This window comes from Castor canadensis, chromosome 11 (genome assembly GCF_047511655.1).
Source record: "Castor canadensis chromosome 11, mCasCan1.hap1v2, whole genome shotgun sequence".
Taxonomy (NCBI): domain Eukaryota; kingdom Metazoa; phylum Chordata; class Mammalia; order Rodentia; family Castoridae; genus Castor; species Castor canadensis.
This window is the reverse complement of record NC_133396.1, coordinates 91,646,954-91,671,197: the sequence shown is the minus strand read 5'-3', so window position 1 is coordinate 91,671,197 and position 24,244 is coordinate 91,646,954. Positions and strand designations below refer to the sequence as shown.

The following is a 24,244-nucleotide window of genomic DNA, read 5'->3' as shown; positions in this document are numbered from 1 at the left end:
TTAGTTATATCAGCCAGGGTTCAGGCTTTAATAAATATTGATTGATGGATGGAGGTCAAAGCTAAAGCAAATAGAAGGTCTACACATGTTCAAAGATTTTGAGTTAGACATGCTGTCCTTCCGACCCTTCCTAAAAGGAAGTCACAAAGGAAAAGCAAAATAGTGATTAAGGGGCAAGAGCAGGCCATTTTCCTGTAGGGCCTTCTAAGTTCCCAGGCCAGGCCTGCCGCCTTCTTGGGAGATGGTGTGCTCTCAGCCACAGCTTTCCCTCATCTCCTCTCCTGACATCTTTCTGCCAGATGATCCTTCTGGAATTCTGGAGGTGCTTGGCTGCAATCTGAGCCCAGAGCTTCAGTCTACCAATTTCCCCCTAACTAAACCCCTCTGGAGAGCTGGGCCTAGAGACTAGACATAGAGAAGAGGCAAGGCACATGACTTTTGGAGCCCTGGGAAATATCTCCCCCAGCTCACAGCTGGGTGCCCTGAGTAGAGTAATAGCTCTGGCTCTGAGCATTCTGGGAACCCCTTCTTCAGCCCTAGCATACCTTTATCCTTTCTGAGCTATCTATCATGTCTTGAATATTCCCTGTAGGATTATTTTGAAAGTTTTTGATTATAATCCACAATCTCAACAAATTACACATTATATATAAACATAATCAGAGTGTAGACCCAATCCAGTTGTAATTGTTAATAGGAAAAAAGGAAAAGGAAAAAACCCCCACAAAGACCTAAAAAAGTAGAGCGAGAGTGTAGAGGGGCACTGGGGTGGGTGGAGAGGAATAATTTCTGCAAGGTTTTGTTTGCATGGAGGATTTGCTTAGGAGGGGACTCACTCAATGCTACCTATCCTTCCCCCTGAATCCCTCTGTGGGATTAGGAAACTACTCGGCCTTGGGAGGTGGCCCTGCAGCCAGCCTCTCCTTCCCTGGGAACCATCAACCGGTGCCAAAGCAGGTTCCTCCCTACTTCTCCCTAAGCACTGTGGGACTCTGTCCCTGAATTTCAGATCTGGAGGACTCGGGGCACTCTGTGTCCCACAGTCTTCAAAGACCACCCCCTTTCCTAGATCAAGGCTCCCTGACCTCTGGCCTCTAGAGCACTGGGAGTGGTGCTGCTGGAATTGGGCAAGCCCAGCACAGTCAGCTCGAACTCTCAATTCGAGAGACATTTGGAGACAATGACACACATTTAAATTTATACACTATATAAACATATTTGGTCAAGAAATGTTTAGCAAATATGTCCTAAGTTTTTGTTGAAATCGTTGCTGGTATTGGTGCGATAGCCTGATATTAACACGAATGACAAAGAGGTGATTTTCGGCATGCTTCTGATTTCTGGAGAAAACCATCAAAGATAAATGGAGACGTCTGACCATGCTTCTGGATGCCTAGCTCTGACCTCTCCTCCCTGCCGCTATTCTTCAGTCACCAACCGATGCTGACTGCACACGGGGACAAGGCAACTTCCTCTCAAGGGTTATGTCCCTTCAATTGACGAAGGTCGCTGGGTCATCAGGGGAAACAGCCTTTTCCAGGATGCCAGAAACCCTGATCTGTGCCACCAAGGGCATTTCAGTCGAGTCTGGGGATGGAAAGAGACGCAACTGTACAAATACGGGTGGAGAATCTGAGAGCAGACAGAGTCCAGGAACTGCTCCAGTTCTGGGAAGGTGTAAAGGAGGCCGATCTGCTGTAGGGACAGGCCCTGGCCACGTTTTAAGAAAGGGAGAAGGCCGCTCCGAATCTGCGCGATTATGTCTGGTCCACTTCTGCTGATGGTACCAGCACGCGCGGCCCTCAGCTTAGGCTCTAAGAGGCCGCGAGTTGGCAATTCTGGCTGAAAGTACCCCCAGATACGCACGCTCCCACCCTGGGCCCCTCCACGCGCGCGCCCGTCCCCCACGCGCGTCCTGCTTTCCCAGGCTCAGACGCGGACAGATGTTTACTGCTGCGGAGACTGAGCGACCCGAGCGGCACACCGCGCGGTGTTGGCGGGGCTCTGGGCTCCCGGTCGGGGGTACGAGAGGGCTGAGGGAAGGGGGGAGAGCGGAGGGCGAGGGGGTGGAAAAAGAGGGGGAGGAACGGGTGGACTAATGATGAAAAAGTCTCCTCCATCCTGGCTCCTTAATTAAATGCATGGAAAGAACCGAGGCGAGCACATCTGGTTTCAATCTGCAGCCCTTTGATGGCATCAAATGTTCTTTTCCCAGATCTGGGCTGGAAGTTCTGGGCTAACTATGGCCGTTTGGAGCTCAGAAACCATTTACACACATTCGGACCCTTCCTTCTCTTCAATCGAGCCTCTCGGTTATAGGAAAAAAAAAAATCTAGCAATCAAGGGAGTGAGGGAGAACGTATGCATGTGCGTGTTTTAAGAACATAAAACGCCACAAATAAGCACTTAATATTTTACTTACTCGTCATTTCTAATGAGACTACTAAAGCTGTTACCAAACTCCAACAGGTCATGAAAAAACTGCTCAGCAGCTCTTTGTCTTCTGTCAAGTTAGGGCTCTGCAGTCAGAACCTAGATGGGGGATCCTCCGCCCCACTGTATCTCTGGGACCGCACCCGGCTGAACGCAGAACCGTGCAGCGCCCACCGCCGCGCTCTCTAGAAGTGCTCCAGTCTCTTCCGACTTTGGGTAGCCGGACTCTCTGGGCTTAGCGTCTTAGCCTGAGAAGCGACCTTGGCCACACCAAAGAGGTTACAAAATTGACGGGGGAGCGGGAAGATTATGATGTAGTTCTAGAGTCCTTTCCTGCAGCTTAATAAATGTAAATTTCCTACTGCCTTTGGCCCCGGGATTCCAAATAGCAGGGAAAGCCTCGAATCCATTCGATGCCTTCTAGATCCTCCTCCCCAACCTGCCTTCAGTCAACGGGAGAAGCGTGGGAGAGCCTCCCATTATTATCGCTCTTGTTATTTTATTACTTTATTTAACAGGCTGTCTGTCTCTACAGAGCCAAACGTAGCCTTCATCTGCTTGCTCTTTCCCTCGTTCTCTCTCAGACGCTCCCTGCATTCCCCCCCAAAACTGTTAGAACAGCAGGAAACGTAAAGAGGGGGGTGAGGAGGCAGAAGGAAAAGAAAATTTGATTGTGATAGTTGTGGATTTTTTTCAACAAGTTTTCCCGCAGCTGTTATCAAAACATGCAAATGAGATTTTCCAACAAGATCTTAAACAAATCTGGAGGAGCTAATGCCGAAACAAAATAATCATCCCGTTTGAAGTGACTGCGGGTTTCAGTTTGTCTCTTCTCCCTCTGATACTGTTTGCAAGGGAATGATAATAAGACCTTTACTTTAAAATTCAAAGGGGCTCTCTCCTCTTCCCTCCCTCTTCCCTCTCTCCTCCCTCTCTCCCTCTCCTGCTCCCTCCCTTTCTCTCCTGCTCTGATGTTGGCAAAGGGGGTTTTCTTAATCAGACTGGTTTTTGGTCGGAGGGAAAGGAGGAAGAAGGAGATTGTGATGGAGAAAGGGGGTCTGTAAAACGTCAGGCGAGGCACAAAGGCTTTGCCACGTAATTACAGGCTCCTATTAAGTCGAGATCTGCCCTCCCAGGGGTCTCCAATTTTCTTGTATTCCCTACAAAGCCTCCTCTGCATGCCAGTTTGTGCCTTTTGAAGTGCCAGAGAGCTTCTTGATCCAACTGAGAAGGAAAAAGGAGCCCAGCAAGAAGAGGGGGAGAGGAGAGAGAAGGGAAAGGGGGGAACCCACCACTACCCTCCTTCGGACTCTTGAAGCCCTATTTTTATTATTTTTTATTATTTTTTTTTGTCCTTGCGAAAAGTAAAGAATCCTGCTCTCTAATACATCTGCAAGACATCACCCTCTCCTACTGAAACTTTAGTCACTCCTGAGAATCCACAGGAGTGCGGAGAGGGGGAACACGTTTTCTTGAAGATGTTTTAAAGCTGGAACAAACCTTCTTCTGTTGGTGCTTGAACTCTTGCCGGGGAATAACTTTTTTAACCTTTTTTAAAAAACCCACTTTGATTTTTTTCTCCCACCCCTTCTTCTCTCGTCTTCTGTTTGCCTAACTCCCCCGCCCTTTTGGCCTGCCCCTGTTTTTAGCGTGTGCGTGTGGACGCTTTTTTGAGAGTTGGAAGTGTTTTTTTTCCTCCTCATTTAAACATAGGGTAACTTTTTAATTCAAATTTTTTTTTGGTGTGGATTATCTCTTTGGACCGCGCCGGACTTGGCTTCAGGAAACCAACCAAGGCTGCCTGCCGAAAGCTGCGGGTGCAGAACGCTCTGCTCTGCAGAAGGGGGTCCCCCGCCCTCTTTTCCACTTCTTTTTTTTTTTTTTTTTTGGCCTTCCTATCTATTCTCTCCCTCTCTCTCTCTCCCTCTCTCTCTCTCCCTCTCTCTCTCTCTCTCTCTCTCTCTCTCTCTCTCTCTCTCTCTCCACTCCCCCCTTTCTTCCCCACTCGGCTCCTCTCCCCCCTCGCGCCCACAGCGTTTGGTGTTGATTCGAGCGGGAAGAGGGGGGTGGGTGGGATTGGAGGGGGAGACCATGACCTCCAGCTATGGGCACGTTCTGGAGCGGCAACCGGCGCTGGGCGGCCGCTTGGACAACCCAGGCAACCTCGACACCCTGCAGGCGAAAAAGAACTTCTCCGTCAGTCACCTGCTAGACCTGGAGGAAGCCGGGGACATGGTGGCGGCACAAGCGGATGAGAGCGTGGGCGAGGCGGGCCGGAGCCTGCTGGAGTCGCCGGGTCTCACCAGTGGCAGCGACACACCGCAGCAGGACAGTGAGTGAAGGGAGCATGCCGAGGAAAATGTATGCCTGGGACAGAGGGTGGAGACCCAGGTGGGGCAGCGGAGCTAGAGGAGTAAAGTCGGGGGTGGGTTTCCAGAAGAGATGGGACAATCGTTAGATAGATGGCTGATCACAGATAGGGAGAAAGGGGTGAAAAAAGGACAGTGTAGTAGAGACAGAAGCTGGAGAGAGGCTCCAAGGCCCAGGGACGCTCGAGGCCCTGCGGTCCGGGACAGGGACGCTCGAGGCCCTGCGGTCCGGGACAGGGACTCTGCCGCCGGGGACTCTTTCTTAAGCCGGCGGCGCCGTGTGTCCCAGTCCCCGCGAGTGCGGCTGCCAAACATCAGGCAGGCGGGGCGACCAGGCTGGGCTGGCTGGGAAAGGGTCCCGCTGGGGCGCAGACTTGAGAGCTAGCACTGTTTAGGAAAGCAGCGGTTACAGATCTTGAGTAGCGTTGGGAAGGCTTCTCCCGCATAGGGAAAGCGGGTTTGGGGGAAAGACACAGCGCCCAGGGAGCGGGACAGGCGGTGTTCTGGCCGCGCATCCTGCGTCTGCCACTAAGGCCGGGGCAAGCCCCGGAGCAGCGCGGGAACGCCCTGCGCAGTCGCCCTGGCTGCTCTCTGCCCCCTGCTGTCGCCTCCACCTGCAAATGGCTTTGAGACAGAGTTAAAAGCCCGTTTAATTCGGGCAAATTCAGGCGAAGTAAAGGGAATGTCCTCCAGGGCTGGATTCCGAGCAAGGGAAATGCACCGGAGGATCGTGTGTTTCAATTCAGAGGCCGGTGTCACATTTGAGGAGCTCTGCTTATTGACCCCTAGACCTCCAGAAAGTTCACCTACAAACTTCTTTCCTCATTCTCACTGACTGTAGTCCTCCTGCCCCGCCCCAAGAAAGGCTCACCTCAATTTAATTAACTTTGCCTTTAAAAAGAATCTCATGGTCCCTCCTGGTGAGTCTGTAACAGACCTGTCACCTGGTTCATCCAAGTGACCTAGAGCCAGGTACACATAGAGATTTCCTTCTTTCCTCTAGTTTGCAATTGTCTGAACTTGGCTGAAAATTTTGAAAGGATCGCTTTTCATGCCATGATTCGCGGATTGCTATTTCGTGAAATTTGGAGCCTGTGGGAGGGTCCTCCAGCATTCTGTGATTTTCGTATAACACTGCCTATCTCAGACTTTCACAAAACTGACATTCAAAACAAACTGGACTCGGAAAGGCTGTAAACAGGAGCTGTAGCCCCACTAGCCGGCTACAGCAGGCCCAAAAGAGGTCCTCTGTAGCTCAAGGGCCTCCATGTCTAGCGCAGTCCTGGGCGACCCTCTGTCCTTGTAGCCAGAAGCGACCCAAGGCCAATCCATCCATATGCACTAGCCAGAGATGCACAGGGCAGTCGCTGACTGAGGAGGTTTGGTCTGGCCTTTCACTAGAGAAACTTAGTCAACTCCGAGGAGTGAAGAGTCAGTGTCCCCAAACCCTGGTTAAGGGCTAGGCTCAGTGGCATTCTGTTCAGAGTTTTGATGCTTTTTTAGGGGGAGGGGGAAGTCACTGCTTCTGCTGCGCGTGGGAGCAGCATGAATTGTTTGCATAGGCACTTTTAGCTCTAAGGAAATGCACTGCAAAATACTATGAGTATTTTAAGCACTTTATTAGGGAGACTGTAAAACATACAAAAAACTAGGAAGAATAGTATTTGGAACCCCAGCTTCAGCAGTTCTGCAATGCTAATAGTCCAGTTTCACCGTGACTAATTATTAATCACAACATTTATCACTATTTGAAGAACTAAAGGTTGGACTCCCAACAGAAAGTGCCACGAAGAAACCACTCTGTAAAAGACCAGATTGGGGCAGGAGAAATGAGACAGTGTTGCTTTACCCCCAAAAGAAGGCAGGAGAATGGGAAAAATGGGACCAAGACCAGCAGCCTCAGCAAGCTCAGAATCCAGGTCAGCCATGGGGACCATCAGCTACTACAGGGATGCAGAAAGTATTGGTTGTCTGGCTTTTTCCCAGGGGACCCCAGGAGAAGGGAGCTCAGGATTTGTCATGGTCTTGTGGTCTTGTAGTGGGTACTGAGCTAAGTTGGGCAGAGAAAGGCTACTGCAGAGCACCTAGAGTAGATTTAGAGACAACACACTGTGGCTAGGAGGCCAGCTAGGACTGGGGACTGGCTCCTTTGAATCCCAGGCCTTGTGCCACTAGGCCACACCTTGCATGTTCCTCCCCAAGGGTGTTCAAGGACAAGCTCAGGGTTTGGGACAGAGTAGGGGATCCTTTGTCCTAAGACAAGAGGACAAGACTTTGGGAACCTACCCTCATGATCCTTGACTGCATCTCATCCTCAGAAGGATTTTAGAGAGGCCTTGTGAGAAGAGGTGAAAAGAGGACCAGGAAAAGAAACTGAGGTTCCAGAGGCAAGCTAGGGAGAGAATGCACTGCAGAGGATGGTCAATAGATAGGTTCAGAAGGAGGTTGCAAAGGCAGAGTGACTGGCACTTAGATTGGGAAAGAACTCAAGAAAACACACACACACACACACACACACACAAACACACACACACACACATAGAGGCAGGGGCAGGCTTTGCTTTTGCTTCACAGGGACATGGCCGGGGTGCTATTCTAACAAATAGTTTGTTGCTCTCTGAAGAATTGTTTCCTCAACTGTGATGAGAATGGGAGAATCTGTTGAGTCAAGGCAAAGGCCAGGAAAACCTTCTTTCTTGGTTCTTGGGCTTCCACCAGAATTGCAGAGGAAGTTTTGAGCTGCCTGGAAATCAACTTGTGGGGTAATGCTGAGCATCCTTTCCGCAGAGGACAATAAGGCTCAGACTGTGACTCACGGAAATGGGGAGTCTTGGGGCAGAGGACAGCTAGTGTTGGTCCCAGCTGCAAGGGACTGAGGGGTCACGTCAGGAGTCACTAGGGAAAAGTCTGGTGCTCCTTGCAGTCAGCTGAGAATCTACCCAGAGTGGAAAAGATAATCTCCTTGGAACAAACGAGGAACAATGAATAGAGTCCTTATTCCTGTACTTTCTAAATTTTCTGTTCTGAGAAAATTAGCAGTTAGGTTCTACTTACACCCTCAAAACTAAATTCTTAATTTTGCAAAATTTTCTATTAAAACCTAGTCGAATGTAGCAAACAGGAATTAAGTATTGTTTGAAGTGAAATTGCTATACTTTTCCATCAGCAATTCACCTCCCTTGGTATTCACTCCATTTTCCTTTCTATAGAAGGATATTTTTTCCTTAAAAAAAAGATTCTCTCAGTTCGATAAAGTTCTCAAACTTGAGGGGGGGTTTTTGTTTGTTTTTATACTGTTAGGTATCCAATGGCTAATGTGGTTGTACAGTGTGTGAATGGGGGCGATGGCAGAACAGGGGTAGGTAGCCAGAGATTAGAAAGCGGGAACAGGGTCATAAAAATAGACCTACTCCCAGGAGGACAGTGCACCCCGCTGTCGTTTCTTAATCTCAACTTCTGCAAACTCTTAAAAAAGAAAAAAAAAAAAAAAAGCGCCTGCCTTCCACGTTCCCAACCTCTAAATTAGTGAAACCAGATTGTCCTAATAAGACTTTTTGTTGGAAACACATGTAGTCATAAAAAGGTAGACGGAAAGTCAATTAGACAGCGCGCGCACACGCACTCAGAAGCTGTGCAAAGTGTGCACCGGAGCAGCTGGGCGCCGGGCCGCGGCGGGATGCAAATGTACAACAGCGGTGCGGGAAATCGATTTGTCCCAAAAAGAGACGTGTAAACACGGCGCGAATAATCGCCGCCCAATCCACCCGCCAAACTCCCGCGGGCCCATCACCCCCAGCTCTTCTTCACCCGAGAAATGCACAGGAGAGCGGGAACATTTTCTAGGTTGCTCCCCAGTTAGAATTCGCATCAAAATACCATCAGTTCCTCCCATGTCTCAACGTTTGCCATAGTTATGGCGCACAAATACTTAATGCGGCCCTGCTCTGAGACTCGTGGTAACTGACACTCTGCGTTTGAATTCGGGCCTCATTTCTCCGAATTCAAGAGGGAGACAATAAAACCATCCTTTTAAGGATAGCCAGAAATTAAGGATCAAGGGCGGGCACTGAGTCCCCAAAGCAGAATGTGACTGCCCTGGTGGTGAATTCTGTTTATTTAAGGAGGGGCAGGGGCTCAGGGGCAGAGGGTCAGTGGTCCCCTCCCCTTATAATTTTGGAGAAATAGTCCAGTGACTTCCTCCCGCTTTGGGGCAAAGGACAGCTTTGAGTTTGAAGTGAGAGGGAGGTGGGCCTGTAAAGTTGGAGACTCCCAGCTGCCAATACTCCCTGGGGCTCAGATTCCCGTCTCTAGAAGACCGTGGGTCCCTGAGCCACCTTCATTTTGCGATGAAACCCTTTCCTGGGCCCCAGGAGCGCGTCCCCCAGACCTTAGACGTCGGACAGTTCTACACTTTGGCCCCGCGATCTTCCTCCGCAGCGCTCAGGTCAGAGCGTCGGAATGTCAGGTCGGCCGCGGTAGGTCACGTCGGTCCCTGCAGCTACTTCGTCTTCCCAGGGCCCTCGTTTTAGATTTTACAACGAGAGTGAATAAATCATCTCTAAACCAACAAGATGTCACCCTCCTCACGCCCTTGGCGGACGAAAAGAGTCCATTCACAAGCAATGATGCCTTTCTATTCCACTGACCCAGATGTGCGCAGATCCGAGTTTTGAATGCAGCCATCTCCGGAACCCGGGACCCCTTTACACTAAATGACAACCGTAGATTTTCAACTGTGAAGGTCCCTAGAACAATTTGATTTTTTTTATTTTAAAAGGCATATTTCTTTTTCAATCCTTACACCTTGTTTACCATTCCCTCTATTAGCGGGGCTCACCGCCAACCCTCCTTCTGGGCGGAAGCGCTAGGGACTGGGGTACGGGTTGTTGCAGAAGTCTATGCACACCCTTGCAAATAAGGTGACCCCCATAGGCCTCCACTCCTGGCGGTGGGCACTTTTTTTTTTAACCGCTGTGGAATATACATTTTTAACCCTAAATTAAGAAGAGATGGAGTGAGCTTAAGCCACAGGAGGAATAGCTTTTTGAAATCCGGAAAATATTTGCAGAGGAGGAGATAAGTCTTGTGTTGCGCTTCTTTTTTGGTAGTGGGAGGTGGTAGAAGACTTTTGGGGGGAAGGGAGAGTATCCTCTCATAAAGAAGTAAAATACAGGGGTTCAGCATCCGCTATTCAAGTCTTTGTTCGTTTAATTCAAAGGACCCTCAGTATTTCTCAGAGCTACAGACAAGCCATACACAAAACAAATTTGGATAAGGGACCAACTCCCCTAGACCAAACATTTACAGAACTACCCGTGAGTGCCCAACAGGCCAATCCGATTGACCATTAGCTGTCCAATTCTGTTTTACTTTGATGCGCCCGAATACCAACCACTCCCATGATTTTCGTGACTTTTACCTCGGTTTTAAACAAGAGAAAGAGCATGTATATGTCAACAGCATTGTTGTTTTGTATGTTCGAGAATCTGGATTATTGGAAAATAAATATTTTGGTGTGTTGGCTAACACTCAATTAAAAAACAACACTCCCAAATAGTAATGAAAATAACATGCTACCGCAACCTCCTTTCTCTAAATGCTGTTTCTTATTAAACCAGTAAATACGGAGGAACACCGAGGAGGAAAGCGAGGACAGTCTTCAGTCATCGGTGTCCCTAGGGTAGCAGGTTTGTTTTTCACGTGCGGTGTTCTTGAGTAAGATATTTGGTTTGATATTAGTAGATTCTCAGAATCAATTGTCTAATTGAGTGTGGCAGCCTCAAGGAAGTACTCACACAGACAATTATGGGCTATTGATTTGGCTTTAAGACTTTAAAAAATACTATATTTCATTTGCCCTGGTACCACTTAATAAAAATAACTGAAAAATCGATTACAGGGGCCATAGTCATTTCAGCATAGCGAAGGGGAATAAAGGCACTAAGGGCGATTAAGAAATCTTTAGGAAAGAAAGCAAAAACGGAACAAATCAAACGCACAAGTGACTGAAAGAAGAGTCTGAGGCCAGAATCTTTAGTAATCCGCTTTCCCCAGGGTTCTCAAATCCAGTGAGAAGGGTCTGAGTTATGATTAGAATACATTCTTTGGGTGGTGGTGCCCAACCCCGCTTTGCTGCACTGCGTAATGAAGAAGCCTCAGTGCCCAAGAATTGCGGGCTTCTTTTCATGGTTATTGACTGCACCAGGCTCAGCTTCAAATAAAGTATAACTTTGGAATATTTTGTGTCCTTAAGATCCGAGTTATGAAAAAGGATGAGGATAGGCCCTGTTCCTATTTTGTTTACTTTCATGGAGTTATTTGCAAGTGATTGGAAATTTTCTTAACGGAGGAGGACAGAATACACTGACAGGAATGGAGTGGGGCATGAACAGCAGGTACTTTTAGTGTTTCATCTTTTGTGGTGTGTGTGTGTGTGTATGTGTGTGTGCGCGCATGTGTGTGTAAGAGGCATAAGAGGAATTAATTCAAAGAAGAAGTTTAATTTTTGAAAGCAAAAATCAGTCTGCCCAGGCAAAGATGCAAACCCTCCCACATTGCTTCCGCCCTTTTCCCTCAGGTCGGAAGTTTTCCACATTGCTTTCTCAGGGGTTGGAACTGCCACTCTAGGCAGATTCGTTCCTCCTTGCCTTCTCCTTGCGATAGGGGGCGTGTACCTCACAGTCTGGGACTGGGATGCACTCTGTCTTTGAAATGCCCTGGCCTCAGGCACGAGAGAGAGTAGTCACAGGCTGGAAGACTCTTCTACATAAGCAGCAAAACGTGGGAAGTATCAATAGCATGAAGACTCTTCAGGGACTATAGGAATACTGTTACATATATGCGTTTTGACATAAACATGGAGATAGCTGGTAGGCCCCTGCCTTGGTCGCCTCTGAAATGAGGATGATCAGGATTCCAGGGTGAAGAGTGGGTCTGGAACACTGACCCCAGTGCCCAGAGGTGCTAGGAATGGTGCCTGAGCTTCATGGGGAAGGAGAAGATTTGAGCCTGTGGATATGGGTGTGATTTTTGCACGTATGAACTTGAGTTGTTTAAGGATAGAGGGGCAGATTTGAGAGATAGAGAGCTAGCTGGTATTAGTGAGATACTGACTAATAGGGCAGAAAATATGGCACCCCAGAGTTCTTTCCTGGAGTTAGAGTAACCCTCTTTCCCCAAGACTCCCCAAATTTTGGGCCAACCTGAAGCTTGAGTGCCCCAAAACACTTCCAATCCCTAAATCTGGTTGCTGGCCTCTCATGATCCCCTGTTTGTGGGCAAGAGTTTTAAAGGATTTAAGGACAGACAAGGATAAATTCTTAAGGCTGTTTGTAAATTTTGGAACTTTTTCACTTCTCTTCCTACCTGACACTGGGGGTCATCAAGATGAGTCAACTGCAGGAGCAACAAACTGGCTGGATGAAGATATTGTCTTCTTAGCACAGATGGTGGTTAATACATACCTTCCAAGATAATCTCAACTGGGGTATTCACTAGAAGCAGAAATATGAGGCCAGAACTATAAGGGAAATTACTTTCCCACAAATGTTTGTCTGAAAATAAGAACATTCACCTCATTCACTTAATTTTTCATCATCAGTCATGTCATTATATTTTAAAGGACCTCACAGTGCTAGAAGGTGGTGTAGTTATAAATAAGCATAAAACCAGATGGGTGCTCCCCCAGTACTTTAAATATATACAAGGAGGTCAAATCTTTTCAAAGAGTACTCAGATATACAACTTCAAGGCCAAGGGGCCCAACTCAACCAAAATTTGAGTAAGAATATGCTAAGAATGTGATATGTAATCAATCAGCTTGACTACAGGCAAAAGGTAATGTCTAACCAGCACTTTAGATACATTCAGAAAATCATATTTTCTTAGTTTTCCATGTATTTTTCCGCACAAGTCTAGCACTAGTTTGTAAAGGGCTTGGTAGATTTGGCTTTGGCCTGGCGGGTGGCCAGGGAGTCAGCATTCCAGCCTCCTGTCCTTGTGTACTACCCTTTTCCTCCTTTGTACTCCCTCAGCCGCAACATCTGTCCAAGATCTGTGTGCTGCACAGAAACTGGAACTTAGAGGTTGCAGAGACCTCTTAAATACTGTTTTGTAGAATCTTTCAAAAAAGAGAGAGCTGTTGAGCTCAATTATGTGTAGTGTACCAGATATCTATATGTTTTTCCTCTCAGCTAATTCATTTTATAGTAGTCCAGTTAGAGACTTCTTGGGAATTGTGGGTGAGAGATTGGCTATCAGTGTGTTCCTTTTTCAGGTAACTCATTAATATATGGTATTCAAAGTTCTAATGGAATAGTATTGAATCAAAATCTTTATCCCTTGGCATTTTTTTATATCACCATTAATCTAGCTTGGGAAATAATGCTAAGTAATTATGTACATTTTGACTTTCTTTTCCATTGCCTACTAGTGTGACTTCCCTAAATTCTGGTCTAGATTATAGCAGCCATATACTGGGACAGCTGTCAAACTATTCTTGGTATTCATTAATACTCATTAAGTAACAGCATGAACTCCTCATCTTTAGTCAATACCTTTCTAATCTTGCTAAGGTCTTAGCAACTTTACCCTCTGCTCCCCATTTTATGCTCTGCCTAGAGATATCCTCTAAGCCCACAATTTCAACAACCATCTATATACTAATGACTTCTGGTTCACAGCTTTAAGGATCACTCCTCACCCTATCAGACTTTCAGACCCATATATGCAGTCAGCCATTTGATGTCACAAAAGTGCTTCAACTTCAAAACAATGAAACATGGAAATGATGAACTCCTTTCCCCAGTCTGATCCTTTTATAGATTTCCCTGTTTTCCATCATGGCAACAGGTGGGGGCAAAACTCAAACATTTCAGATCCATCCTCGACTCTGCTACCTCTACCCGTCTGTCTACTCCATCTCTAATTCCAGATAAGTTTACCTTCTAAAATCCCTTAAACTTATCTACTTAAAGAATCTCTAGCATATCTCACCTACACTACGGTAGCATCTTCCTAACCTGTTGGGTCTCCGTGCATTCACAGTCGTTTTCCTCTATGTGCAGGTGATGAACAGAAAGAGTATACAGTAGATCCTTAAAGTGTGTTTATCAACTGGTTGAATGATAAATTACTTTCTTCTATACACACATTGTTTGAAAATTATAGCTCTCCCCTTTAGGACTCACAATTGCTTTTCATTCTTTTCTGCATCAAGGTAAATTGTCTATCTTATTCCTTTTAATCATCCTCTGTAACCTACATTTTCATCACTGTTCCAGCAACCTGCCAGCTCACACACTTAAGTGCAGACAAGAACTGCTCCCTTGTATGCTAGTTAGGTTAGTATCTTTCGCCAAGTGTTCAGCCTCATTTATGCTTCTCTGATTTCTTATTGCAAAGTCCTTGCTCTGAGCCTCATTTTGCAAACCTACCCATCCTACTTTCCAAGGTTCTGCTCTCATAACACCTCCTTATGGGACTTCTGACTGCTTAAATTCCTCTCCCCGAGAAAATCTCTTTCTTCAATGTGTGCAGTAGAAATATTCAGTGCCTCCACAAGTACAGTTTAATTATTTTCTAAATATTTTATGATTGTTAATTTGCCCTGAGCATTTTCTTAAGACTGGAGACTTTTAGGGAAGGTATATTCCACAGTGCAAACAAAGATTTTGGTGTTAAAATAGTTTCTTTTTAGACAAGTTTGAATTATATTACATTAGTATAGTTGGTTACTGATTTTTTTCCTTAATCAGTGGAAGAATTATTAATTCCATTTTCAAATGTTTCTACTAAATTAAGAAAATAAATAAACATTTACTCCACTTGTTCTCATCAGAAAAATTAAACAAACAAACAAACAACAAACAAAGGTTTCCCAAGGATTATGCAGGCTGTGGCAACACCGTTAATTTCTAGGGCTGATACATTTCCAGTGCTTCAAAGTAAAAAGTTTCTTTTTCTTTTCTGCTTGTTCTAGCTGGGAGTCTTCCCTAGACATGAGCACATGTCTCTTTTTGAAATTGGAAAACTCTGCATAACACCTAAATGATGTTCCTAGACCACATTCAGAGTACTATTCACAAAATTAAGTTTTTACATGGCTTGGTAAGAAAGAGCTCACAAAATGAGCAAAAGTGGGGACTGAAAATTTTCTATTATTATAGATCCTTGGATCTTGAATTTTCTTTTATTAAATATCTTAAGGCACATATGTGTTTTCCTAGAAAAAGGAGGAGGGCTTAATTTTTTTCTCTGTGCCTTGCAGAATGGCAATGGGTTGTATCCAGACATAAGCTTTCATTTAAAGAGGTAATTATAAGCAAGATATAGGTTATTCCCAGGAAAATTAGCATTAAAACATTTACTGTATGAATGCAAATATCTTATTTAAGGAAAGTGTTATCAAGTGATAGAAAATTTTAAATTATGAATTAGGTTATATTTTATATATCTAAATAATTAATCTTTCTCATGAGAAAGGGAGAATTGAGAGAGTAATCACCATTTTTAGTATTAAAAACCACACTAGCTTAATAAAAATCTCTGTAGTTCCCCACATTGCCTCTTTTTAAGGGAGGAAAGAAAGAACCACCCAGAGAGCCCCTTGTCTATAACCAGATGTGCCATTCAGCAGCCCTAATCCTCAAGATTGAGAGAAGACCACAGGATGAATCCTCAACACATTTAAAAAATAAAACGTAATTTAGTTCATTAATCATGAAACTGAAATCTGCAGTTTTGCCAGACATATTTCAAAGACTGAATCCCTTCTGACAAGAGAAACAGAAAATAATATCACTTCACATTTGACTGTTGCAGTCTGTCCTTAACTTCCCTCAGGGAAGGAGAAATTATTCCGAGTGTGATCATTTATGCTCAGAATATATGGACTGCCACAGAAATTTTTATCTTCTCTCTTTTTTCCCTTTTCCCCAACATTCTGCTTTCTTGAGGTGATGAGGATATCTGTTTTCTGTACTGTTTTGGGTTTTCTGGTTTGAAGATTCAAGGTTACCTTAAACATCCAGGAAATTTAGTCTGTATTGGGGTAGGCCTTGAAGTACAATCATTTTAACTGGATTACTATTCTCAACCAGTGGTTTATTGAATTACTATATAAACTGGTGACTTATTTGTCATAAAATATTAGTAACATTAATAATATGAATGACAGAGTAAGCTAAAATGTGAGGCAACATCACACACTTGAACATATACAAGTGCATTTTATAAAGCCAATTTTGAGGAGTAGGTAGACTTAGCATAGTTATTTTCACATCACAGATAAGAAAATTGTGGTTGGGAGAATTTTAGTGAGCCTCTGTGAGGTGAGGTGAATTTTGCTCTTCTGATACCATTTAATATCTTACATTGTATCCTATCATCTTTAATGTCAATCAAATTTTTTCAGATACATTGCCACCTAGTGAAATGGTGAGTTAGGAAGAAGTCTAACATGCCACTTCACAGTGCAGTGCCGTGTTGCACAAGTATTTTTAAGTCAATCGGGCTGCTCATATTTTTCACTATGAAGTGGCATGCAACTGTTGTGCTATCTCTTTACAGGAATGGAGTAGCTGAGAAAAGAGATCGGGTTTGTGAAGAAACTTGAAAAATAAAGGGCTAAGTGTATGTGTATTATTATACCATAAGGGATCAAATGAAGAATTTTTAAAATTATCAAGTAAAGATCAAAAAGTACTATTCCAAGCTCTTGCAAAGTGTGAAATCTTCAGGACTGGGAGTGTAGCTCAGTGGTATAGTGTGTGCTTAGTACGCACAAAGCACCAGATTTGATCCCCGGTGTGCACACATGCACACACACACACACACACACACACACACACATGAAAGTGAGAAATTTTTAATTTGGATTTAGGGATATTAGCAGTTTCCATTTATTTTACTTGGGATTGAGAGAATTCTGTGTTAAATTAAGCTCCCACAATTTATTTGCCACTTGATTGTAGGCAATTCTCTGGGTCTTGCACATTAATATCGATGGCACAGGCTCATTGTTTGGAATAATGAGCTAATGAAGGCAAAGTGCCCTTCACCCTTCCAATTGAAGACACTCAAATGCTTGCCTTTTTCTTTTTCTTCACTTGTACAACATCTCTGACAAGCATCATTTATTCCAGGCTTAGATATATATTCAATGTCTTTTCCCATTCGCTGTTGCAGGTCATTTAATGCTACTGAAATTACAATATTCCAACACTCTAAAAGCCACGCTCTTATTGTATGTCACTTTTTGAGTGACTAAGTAGACATGTGTTTTTAATCTTCAGTTAGAAACTGATGCCTTGTGACTTTTGGTGATGCTCATAAGACCTTAACCATAACTGTGAGGCAGAGCCAGGAGTTTAGTTTGAACTTCCTGATTATGATCCTCCTGTACAGACCATCTTTGTTCTTTTCACTATGAAACAGTCATGCAGATATTCTGACTTTCAGATGACACCAACCTTTTCTCTTCCCACTTGCTTCAACCATCAATGTGGACATTATAGAGATGGAGGAAGACAAATCCCTTTCTTTTATTTAGCTTCTGGATTTTATGGAAACTATATAATACATGCTTAGGACACGAGGTATCAAGACTTCTTAACTCAGATCTGATCTAACATGTAAGTTTCCAGCACACCAAGCATGTGACATTTTGTCTGTAGTGTAATGCCTCCAACATAGCACTGACTTACTACTCCACTGAGATTCCTGGGGGCTTACTTAAGTTATTATACATGAATAATACTCAGTATGTTATCTACAATTATACATAAAGTTGCCATTCTTTCTCCAACTTAAATTTCCTAACCAGTTGAATAACATAAACATTCTGTCCTCAGTTTGATATGTGACCTATTTTCTTTGAAATCTGATATGCCTAGAAGACATAAAGACTGCATTTTTACATCATGAAGCATCCAGGACTCATTTTTTTTTTTTGCCAAGCCATTAACAATTAAATCTTCCTGGCATTCATGAGCAGTGGATCTGCATCACTAACAGCTGTGGCACATGTGGAGTGACTGGTCAATGTGGGTGAGGCACTCTAACTACAGTTTATTGCAAGGCTAGAGTGCTAGTGGTCCAGGGAAGCAGCTCACTGCATGCTCAGGAGTGAGGCAGGTCATCCCATAAACAGTCTAAGTGAGTGTTAGGCAAAAATTAGGAGCACAGTTCTGTCAGAAATAGCAGTTCTGCCATATGAAAAAGGGTCTTTGAGTTTGCTAAAAATGTTGTCTTTGCTTTATCATGTTGTCTAGAGTCTGTACTTAAGGATAACCGTGGGTTTTACTGCTCTCTTTTGGAGAGCCTGGAGTCCTACCTTAACTAGGAAAACTTTGCTTGGCCCTTGTTTTCTTCTTTCATCTGTTTATATTTCTTCCATATGCAGTTCATTTCTAATGATTTAGAAGAAAAGAGATAATCTGATTCTTTTTCTGATGTGCTCACATCCCAATCCTGTACATCTTCAGTGTGAATGCCTGGTTCACTTGCTTCCTGTTTTTATTTTTTTTTTTAGTATCAGGGATTGAAACCAGGGCCTTGAATATGCAAGGCAAGTGCTCTACCACTTGAGCTACATCCCCAGCCTTTAAAAAAAATTGCTTTGTTTTTGAGATGGGATCTAACTTCTATGTTTGCTTAGACTAACCTAGAACTTGCAATCCTCCTGCTTCCTAAATAGTTGGGATTATAGGCATGGACCACCACACCCAGTTAATTACAGTATTTTCTACCTTTTTTTGTTTGCTTGTTTGGTTTCTTTTGGTTTTACTTTACAAAGTGCTTCCTTACTTTCAGATGATTGATAAAACACAATTTTTGTAATTTTTTTTTTTTTGGTTGTATGGGGTTTGACTTAGAGCTTCATACTTGTTAGGCAGGTGCTCTACTCTTTGAGCCATGCCATCAGTCCTTTTTGGTCTGGTTATCTTGGAGCTAGAGTCTTGCTTTGTGCCCAGGCTGTTGCTGGATTGACAGGCATGCATGTTCATGCCTAACTTTCTTATGTTGAGATGGGGATTTTGCTAACTTTTTGCCCAGGCTAACCTCGAACTGTGGTCTTCCTGATCTCAGCTTCCCAAGTAGCTAGGATTACAGGCATGAGCCACTGGCACTAGGCAACTTTTATAATATTTTAAAATTTGCTTTCTTATCTCCTATGTGGTCTGATAAAGCCAAATTTTAACCCCCGTCCCCCTTTGAGATGCTGACTTGTGAGGAGGCTGTATGTGAAATTTCTCCGTAACTTTTCCAAATGTATCTTGTTTTATAACAGCTGACTTCATTTCATTAGTGGGGTACAGGGCTTGGCACATACTAAGGTTATGTCTCAATGTCCTCTTTTAAGGTATGTCAAGGCTCTTGTCCTAAATGGATGTTCTATTAAATCCCAGGCCTTGTTTTTCTACTGAGGCATATACCAGGAACTGCTGTCTGAAGGGTCTTTTTGTTGGCCTCTGTCATATGATAGACTACTGGACTAATTAGAAGGAGCTACGTTTAGAAGAGCAGGATTTTAGCAAGCTCAGAGGAAGAGAACAAGAAAAGAGGGCCCTTGCAGAAATGAGATGGAGCCAACACCAGAGGCAAAAGGTTCGCCCAGAGCCACATCTGTAGCAGGGAACACTATTGAGCTACAGGCCTCTAAGCCCATCTGAGATCCTTTGGTGACATGAACTTTGCTTTAGTGGTTTATGACCTCACTGGAACCCCCTTGGTGGAATTACAACTTCATAATTCACAGTTTGCTCTTGTTTATTTTACATTTAATCATTTGTAGAGCACACTGGCCACACACTCAGGGGAACTGTGCAGTTATGTGCCTGCAAATCTCCTTGTTGCATAATTGAGTACGTCAGAAGTTGTTCATTAAGTGCCATAACGTCCCATATGCCAGGCTTTACAGATGCCGATCTTGGTGGTGATGCCTGTGAAAGTTACTCGGGCTGACTCACCTTCTCAATGAGTTTACGTTTTGGGGGGAGCAGTTACCAAAGAAAGTTCCTGGCTTAAATACAACTTCTGAGTAGTGAGCATAATGTCTCCATAGAACGTTAATTCTCCGTGTGAGACTGACTTCTACAACCTAACTGTAACTAGAGTCTATTCCTATTGGCTCATGGTATACAAAATGTATCAATAAGACAAGGTGGTTTGTGGGTAAGTAAGGATACTCTAGATTTTCCTCCATGTTTCTTTATATTTGGCCCTGCAGCCCAGAAATGATTCCACTTAAACAGTGTTTTTGAATGTCTCAATGGGATAAGAGAGGCAAAGGAAAGAAATTAAGATCTATTGAGCACCCTTCACGGACCAGCACTATGCTGGGTGATTTATACTTAATATGTTGCTTAAATTTTCACAATAATGCTGATTGGTGGATATTGTTGCCCCCGATTTATTAATAGGGCTTTGAGACTCAGAGGATGCTGAACAACTTGCCTGAAGCCTTGAACTCAGTTACAGACAAAATCAGAACTTTTCTTTGACCTCCTGTGGTACATTGTAGTCCATTATCCTGTCACTTACCCTCCACTTGCTAGGAAATTGGAAGGAGGCAGTCCAGTTGAGTCACTTTTCTGTGGCATTTATTCATTGGAATACAGAGCTTCTATAACTGTTGATACCAAACAGTATGTTGGGATTGCACAGTTTGAAATGCAAATAATCCCTCAGAAAATATCTTTGCAAAGAAAACTCCCTGATGACACTAGATACTTTGATGTCAGTTAAAAAGAAAAGTTGAAATTAGTTGTAAACTTAAATGGAGTAAATTGGAAGCTGGTGCTAGAAAAGAAACTGGTATGAGCCAGAGAGCTTTCCTCAAAGTGAGGGGTTGAGTTTGACCATGGCTCTTGCTCACAGTGTGACCTGGAACATGTGGCTATGCACCTCTGAGCTTTAACTGGAAGAATAGAAGTATCTTCTAGATAAATCTATCTAAGATTAAATCAGATAAGTATGGATCTACCTTACTTCATACATGGAACCAAGTTCCTAATTTTTGTTAACTCTAATGCTGGATTGTAAAAACATTGAAAAAAAGTGACAAGTCCAAAGTTTCTGGTTTTGTTCTCTTTTTCTGTAGGAATGAGTTTTTAAAACTTATGAATTGAACTTTAATAGAAAGATTCAGACAACTACTTCTAATTTGGCAGTTTGGAATTTGAAATTATTTGTCTAACTGCAGTGCTGTAAGTGGGATTAGGCTACCAGGAAGCCTCCAAAGTTCTAGTAAATGCTACAGTTGCACTGTAGGGTTGGTGGAAGCAACTAGAGTGTTACATCCTGGAAGGAAGTAGCTTTGTGGCTCAATAGTAAGAAGAAAAGGAATGGTTCTTCCCTCTTTATTGATATAAGACCAGTGTGAGTGCAACTTAAAACTACATGAATTTAACCTCTGGGAAGCCTTCTCCAGTTCTCTTTCTCTCAGCCTCCTGTAAGAGCTCACCTCACCCTTTACAGCATTATCAAGTTGTATGGTTTCTTGAAGAATGCTAGTGAAGTTTTTTTGTTTGTTTGTTTTTTGGTGCCTCAATCATCCTACTCACCCTTCTTCTTTAGAGTTCCCTGCAGAGAAGATAAACACACAGAATAGTAGCTAAGTGGAAAATAATGTACTTAACCATCATCATTAGGGCAAGTACTCAATGAACCCTGGAAAGCCCATGCCCCATTTTATGGGATGTGCTGATGCAGCAAAGTGGAAGGTCTAGGTTTAAATCTGTTACGTTTGCAGAACAGACTCCCATTCCACATCTTCTTTCTGTCTCTCATTTTTTTCATATTGAGCACCCACTGTGTGCTAGTCCCTATCCTAATTACTGTGGATACTGCCGAAAGTGAAACATTGTCTTTTCTCATAAAGCTTATGTTTTAGGGAAGTTGTCAGTAAACAAAAGGGTAACATCTACATAAATAATTCAATTGTGATTAGAGATCAGTTGTGTAAAGGAAATGACACAGGCTTATGTGAGCAAGGATACATATGAAAAAAGGAGCTAACCATGTGGGGATAAAGAAAAGCCTCCCAAGCAGAGGGAATAAGGTCAATGTGACTGGAAGATAGCAAGTGATGAGAGTTTAAGAGCAGACAAAGGCAGAGAGGTATGTAAGAGCAAGGACTTATGGATTACAGGGGTTGGGTCCATATTCTAAGGTGATGGCAATGGCAAGCCATGAGAGAAACTTAAGTTGTGGAATTTTATAATGTGATTTGGATCATTAAAAGAACACTGTGATTGCTATTTGGAGACTGGATGTTGGAGGAGAAAGAAGAAGCAGTTAGGAGGTTATTGTGAAAGCCAGGGGAGGGATGATGGTATCTTGAAGTCGCCATGTGGATGATGTCCTGAGCAGTATTGGTGGTCACCCAGAGTGTGTATACTCAGTAGTGTGTCAGCTCTGGGGGCTGGTGGGAGTCAGCTGAACTTAGTAGATGAAAAAGAGGGGACATTGTCAAAGAGGCTTAGAGTACTTACTTAAAGTACTTATTTTCTTAGCTTCATCTTTTCTATGTTTCTGTACCCAGATGTTCTCTCAAACTTCCAAGCTCCCTAATGAGCAGAGGATAGAGGAGGGGCAGTGGTCGCATGTAGCCAGGTGTGAAATAGGAGTTTGTTATTTGATGAGTAAGAGCCTATAATTAAGGTACTGCTGGTAAGTTTTTCAGAAAGAAAGGGTTGTGTTTTAAATGCTGCAAAAGCAGCCTCTTTGTAATTTAGCAAAACACCAGAAGATAGTATTGCTAAAGACTACAATTCAGATGTATGAAGACTTTCATAACTGAAACATTCTAAAGAGTTACTGGCATTTCCTAGGTCTGAGCCCTTCCTCTTTAAGGTGTACCCATTAATGGAATCAAAAGATCAGAAATTGAAATCATACTTCAGATGAACTTGAAATCAGAAAATTTTGTCTACCATTGGTCATTCTGCTTAAATATTGTTGCGTTCAGCACCATGCCAAGCATTTTGGAGGATATTAAAGAGGTAACTGACATGGCTTCTTGCCCAAAGAGCCAATCCTCTGATTGGTGAGATGACTGTAATACAGAACCTCATACAGCTCATATTCAACCTGAGTTTTAACATGTACAATCTTGAGATCATCAGTCCTCCAATCTGTACCTCCTCTTCTCCCTTTCACTCAATGACACTTCAAGCTTCCAGCTGGACCCAGCTCAAAACTTTGACAAATTGGGCATGCCCAAGTCCTTGCTGTCTTCATTCTCTGTGTCTGTGTGTCCTCCCTCTGACAGGCAGACATGCTGTTCCATGAAGCTTGCTCACATCTTTCCTTAGTTCCTTACAGATGGAACTGTCTATGAGCCTGCAATGATTCCAGACTGTGAAGATTTCAAACCTGTAAGAAGTCAGTGGCTGGAAATTATCAGAAGAAACTATTGGTTTGGATTTTAAAGATTTTTAACACTAGATGTCTTAAGCATTCTTCAGCTTGGAGCACATGAGAGTTAAAAAATGTTTCACTGTTTCATTTTTCTCAGCATTCTGAACCTTCCAACACTTCCCATGATTTTTTTTTTAACTGACAAATTATAAGTTATAGGCAGCATAAAACTAATTATGTAATTGTTTAAGCAGATAATTCTAATTCACTAAGTAGAGAAGTTTAGCAGTTGAAAAGCAAAACTGGACTTCGTGTAAACTGAAATTTGGCTCAAGATCTAATCACTTGAATGGCAGTTATTGGGTCTGTTTATTGATTTCTCAGCATAGGAAATTTAATCAATATTTTTTCTAATGCTGAAATTTGAGCTTTTATTTGAAGTTCATCTCTGTCTATGAACTTTCACAAATGTTTTTATTAATGAAAAATGGAACAGAGGAAGTTGGGTCAGGATGAGTCAGTTTACATTAAAGGTGACTGCACCCATAAGCCCTGCTCATTTCATAATGCAGGAGGACACAGGACAGTGTGAGGTGGGTCAGGCCTGCAGTCTGAGAAGCCATTAGTGTCAGCTCAATCTTGGGAAGTCCTGTCAAAGGGTGACTCAAGTCTGGACTAGCAGCTGGCTAGGGAATGTCTCAGCAGTCCTCAGAAGGCTGACTCAAAGCCTGGGGATGTGTGAAACAATCCAGGAGACACACTCAGAGGAAAGATAATTTGGGAATTAAAGTATTTTCATGCAATTTTGGAAGTTTAAAGAGAATTCATTTTGATGGATCGAGACTAAAAGAATTTGGAATTTGGAGTCAGAAAATCTAGATTTCAACTCTGACTCTATTTCCCCTATGTGTGCCAATTTTGACCTCTATTGCCTGTTTAGAAAATGGAAGTGATAACATCTGCTTGATTTTTAAAAAATCACAGTATTTTGAGAGCTGATGAAAATTTCTATAGTATAATGAGAGAGTAACAAACTACAGTGGGATTGGAGAGTAGAATTTTCCTATCTAGCAGAGATG

General features: G+C 43.4%; 1 protein-coding gene across 2 annotated transcripts in view; it reads left to right on the top strand.

Annotated features, from left to right (window-relative positions):
* The first annotated feature begins 3,409 nt into the window (after positions 1-3,409).
* Prrx1 (paired related homeobox 1) overlaps positions 3,410-24,244 on the top strand; it is a 70,097-nt gene continuing 49,262 nt past the window's right edge. Inside the window, exon 1 of one of the 2 annotated variants that reach the window (XM_020186252.2) lies at positions 3,410-4,765. In XM_020186252.2, coding sequence (XP_020041841.1) covers positions 4,525-4,765 — 241 coding nt within the window. In that variant the 5' untranslated portion in view covers positions 3,410-4,524. The remainder of the gene's footprint in view (positions 4,766-24,244) is intronic. The other variant, XM_020186253.2, reaches the window with a different exon arrangement.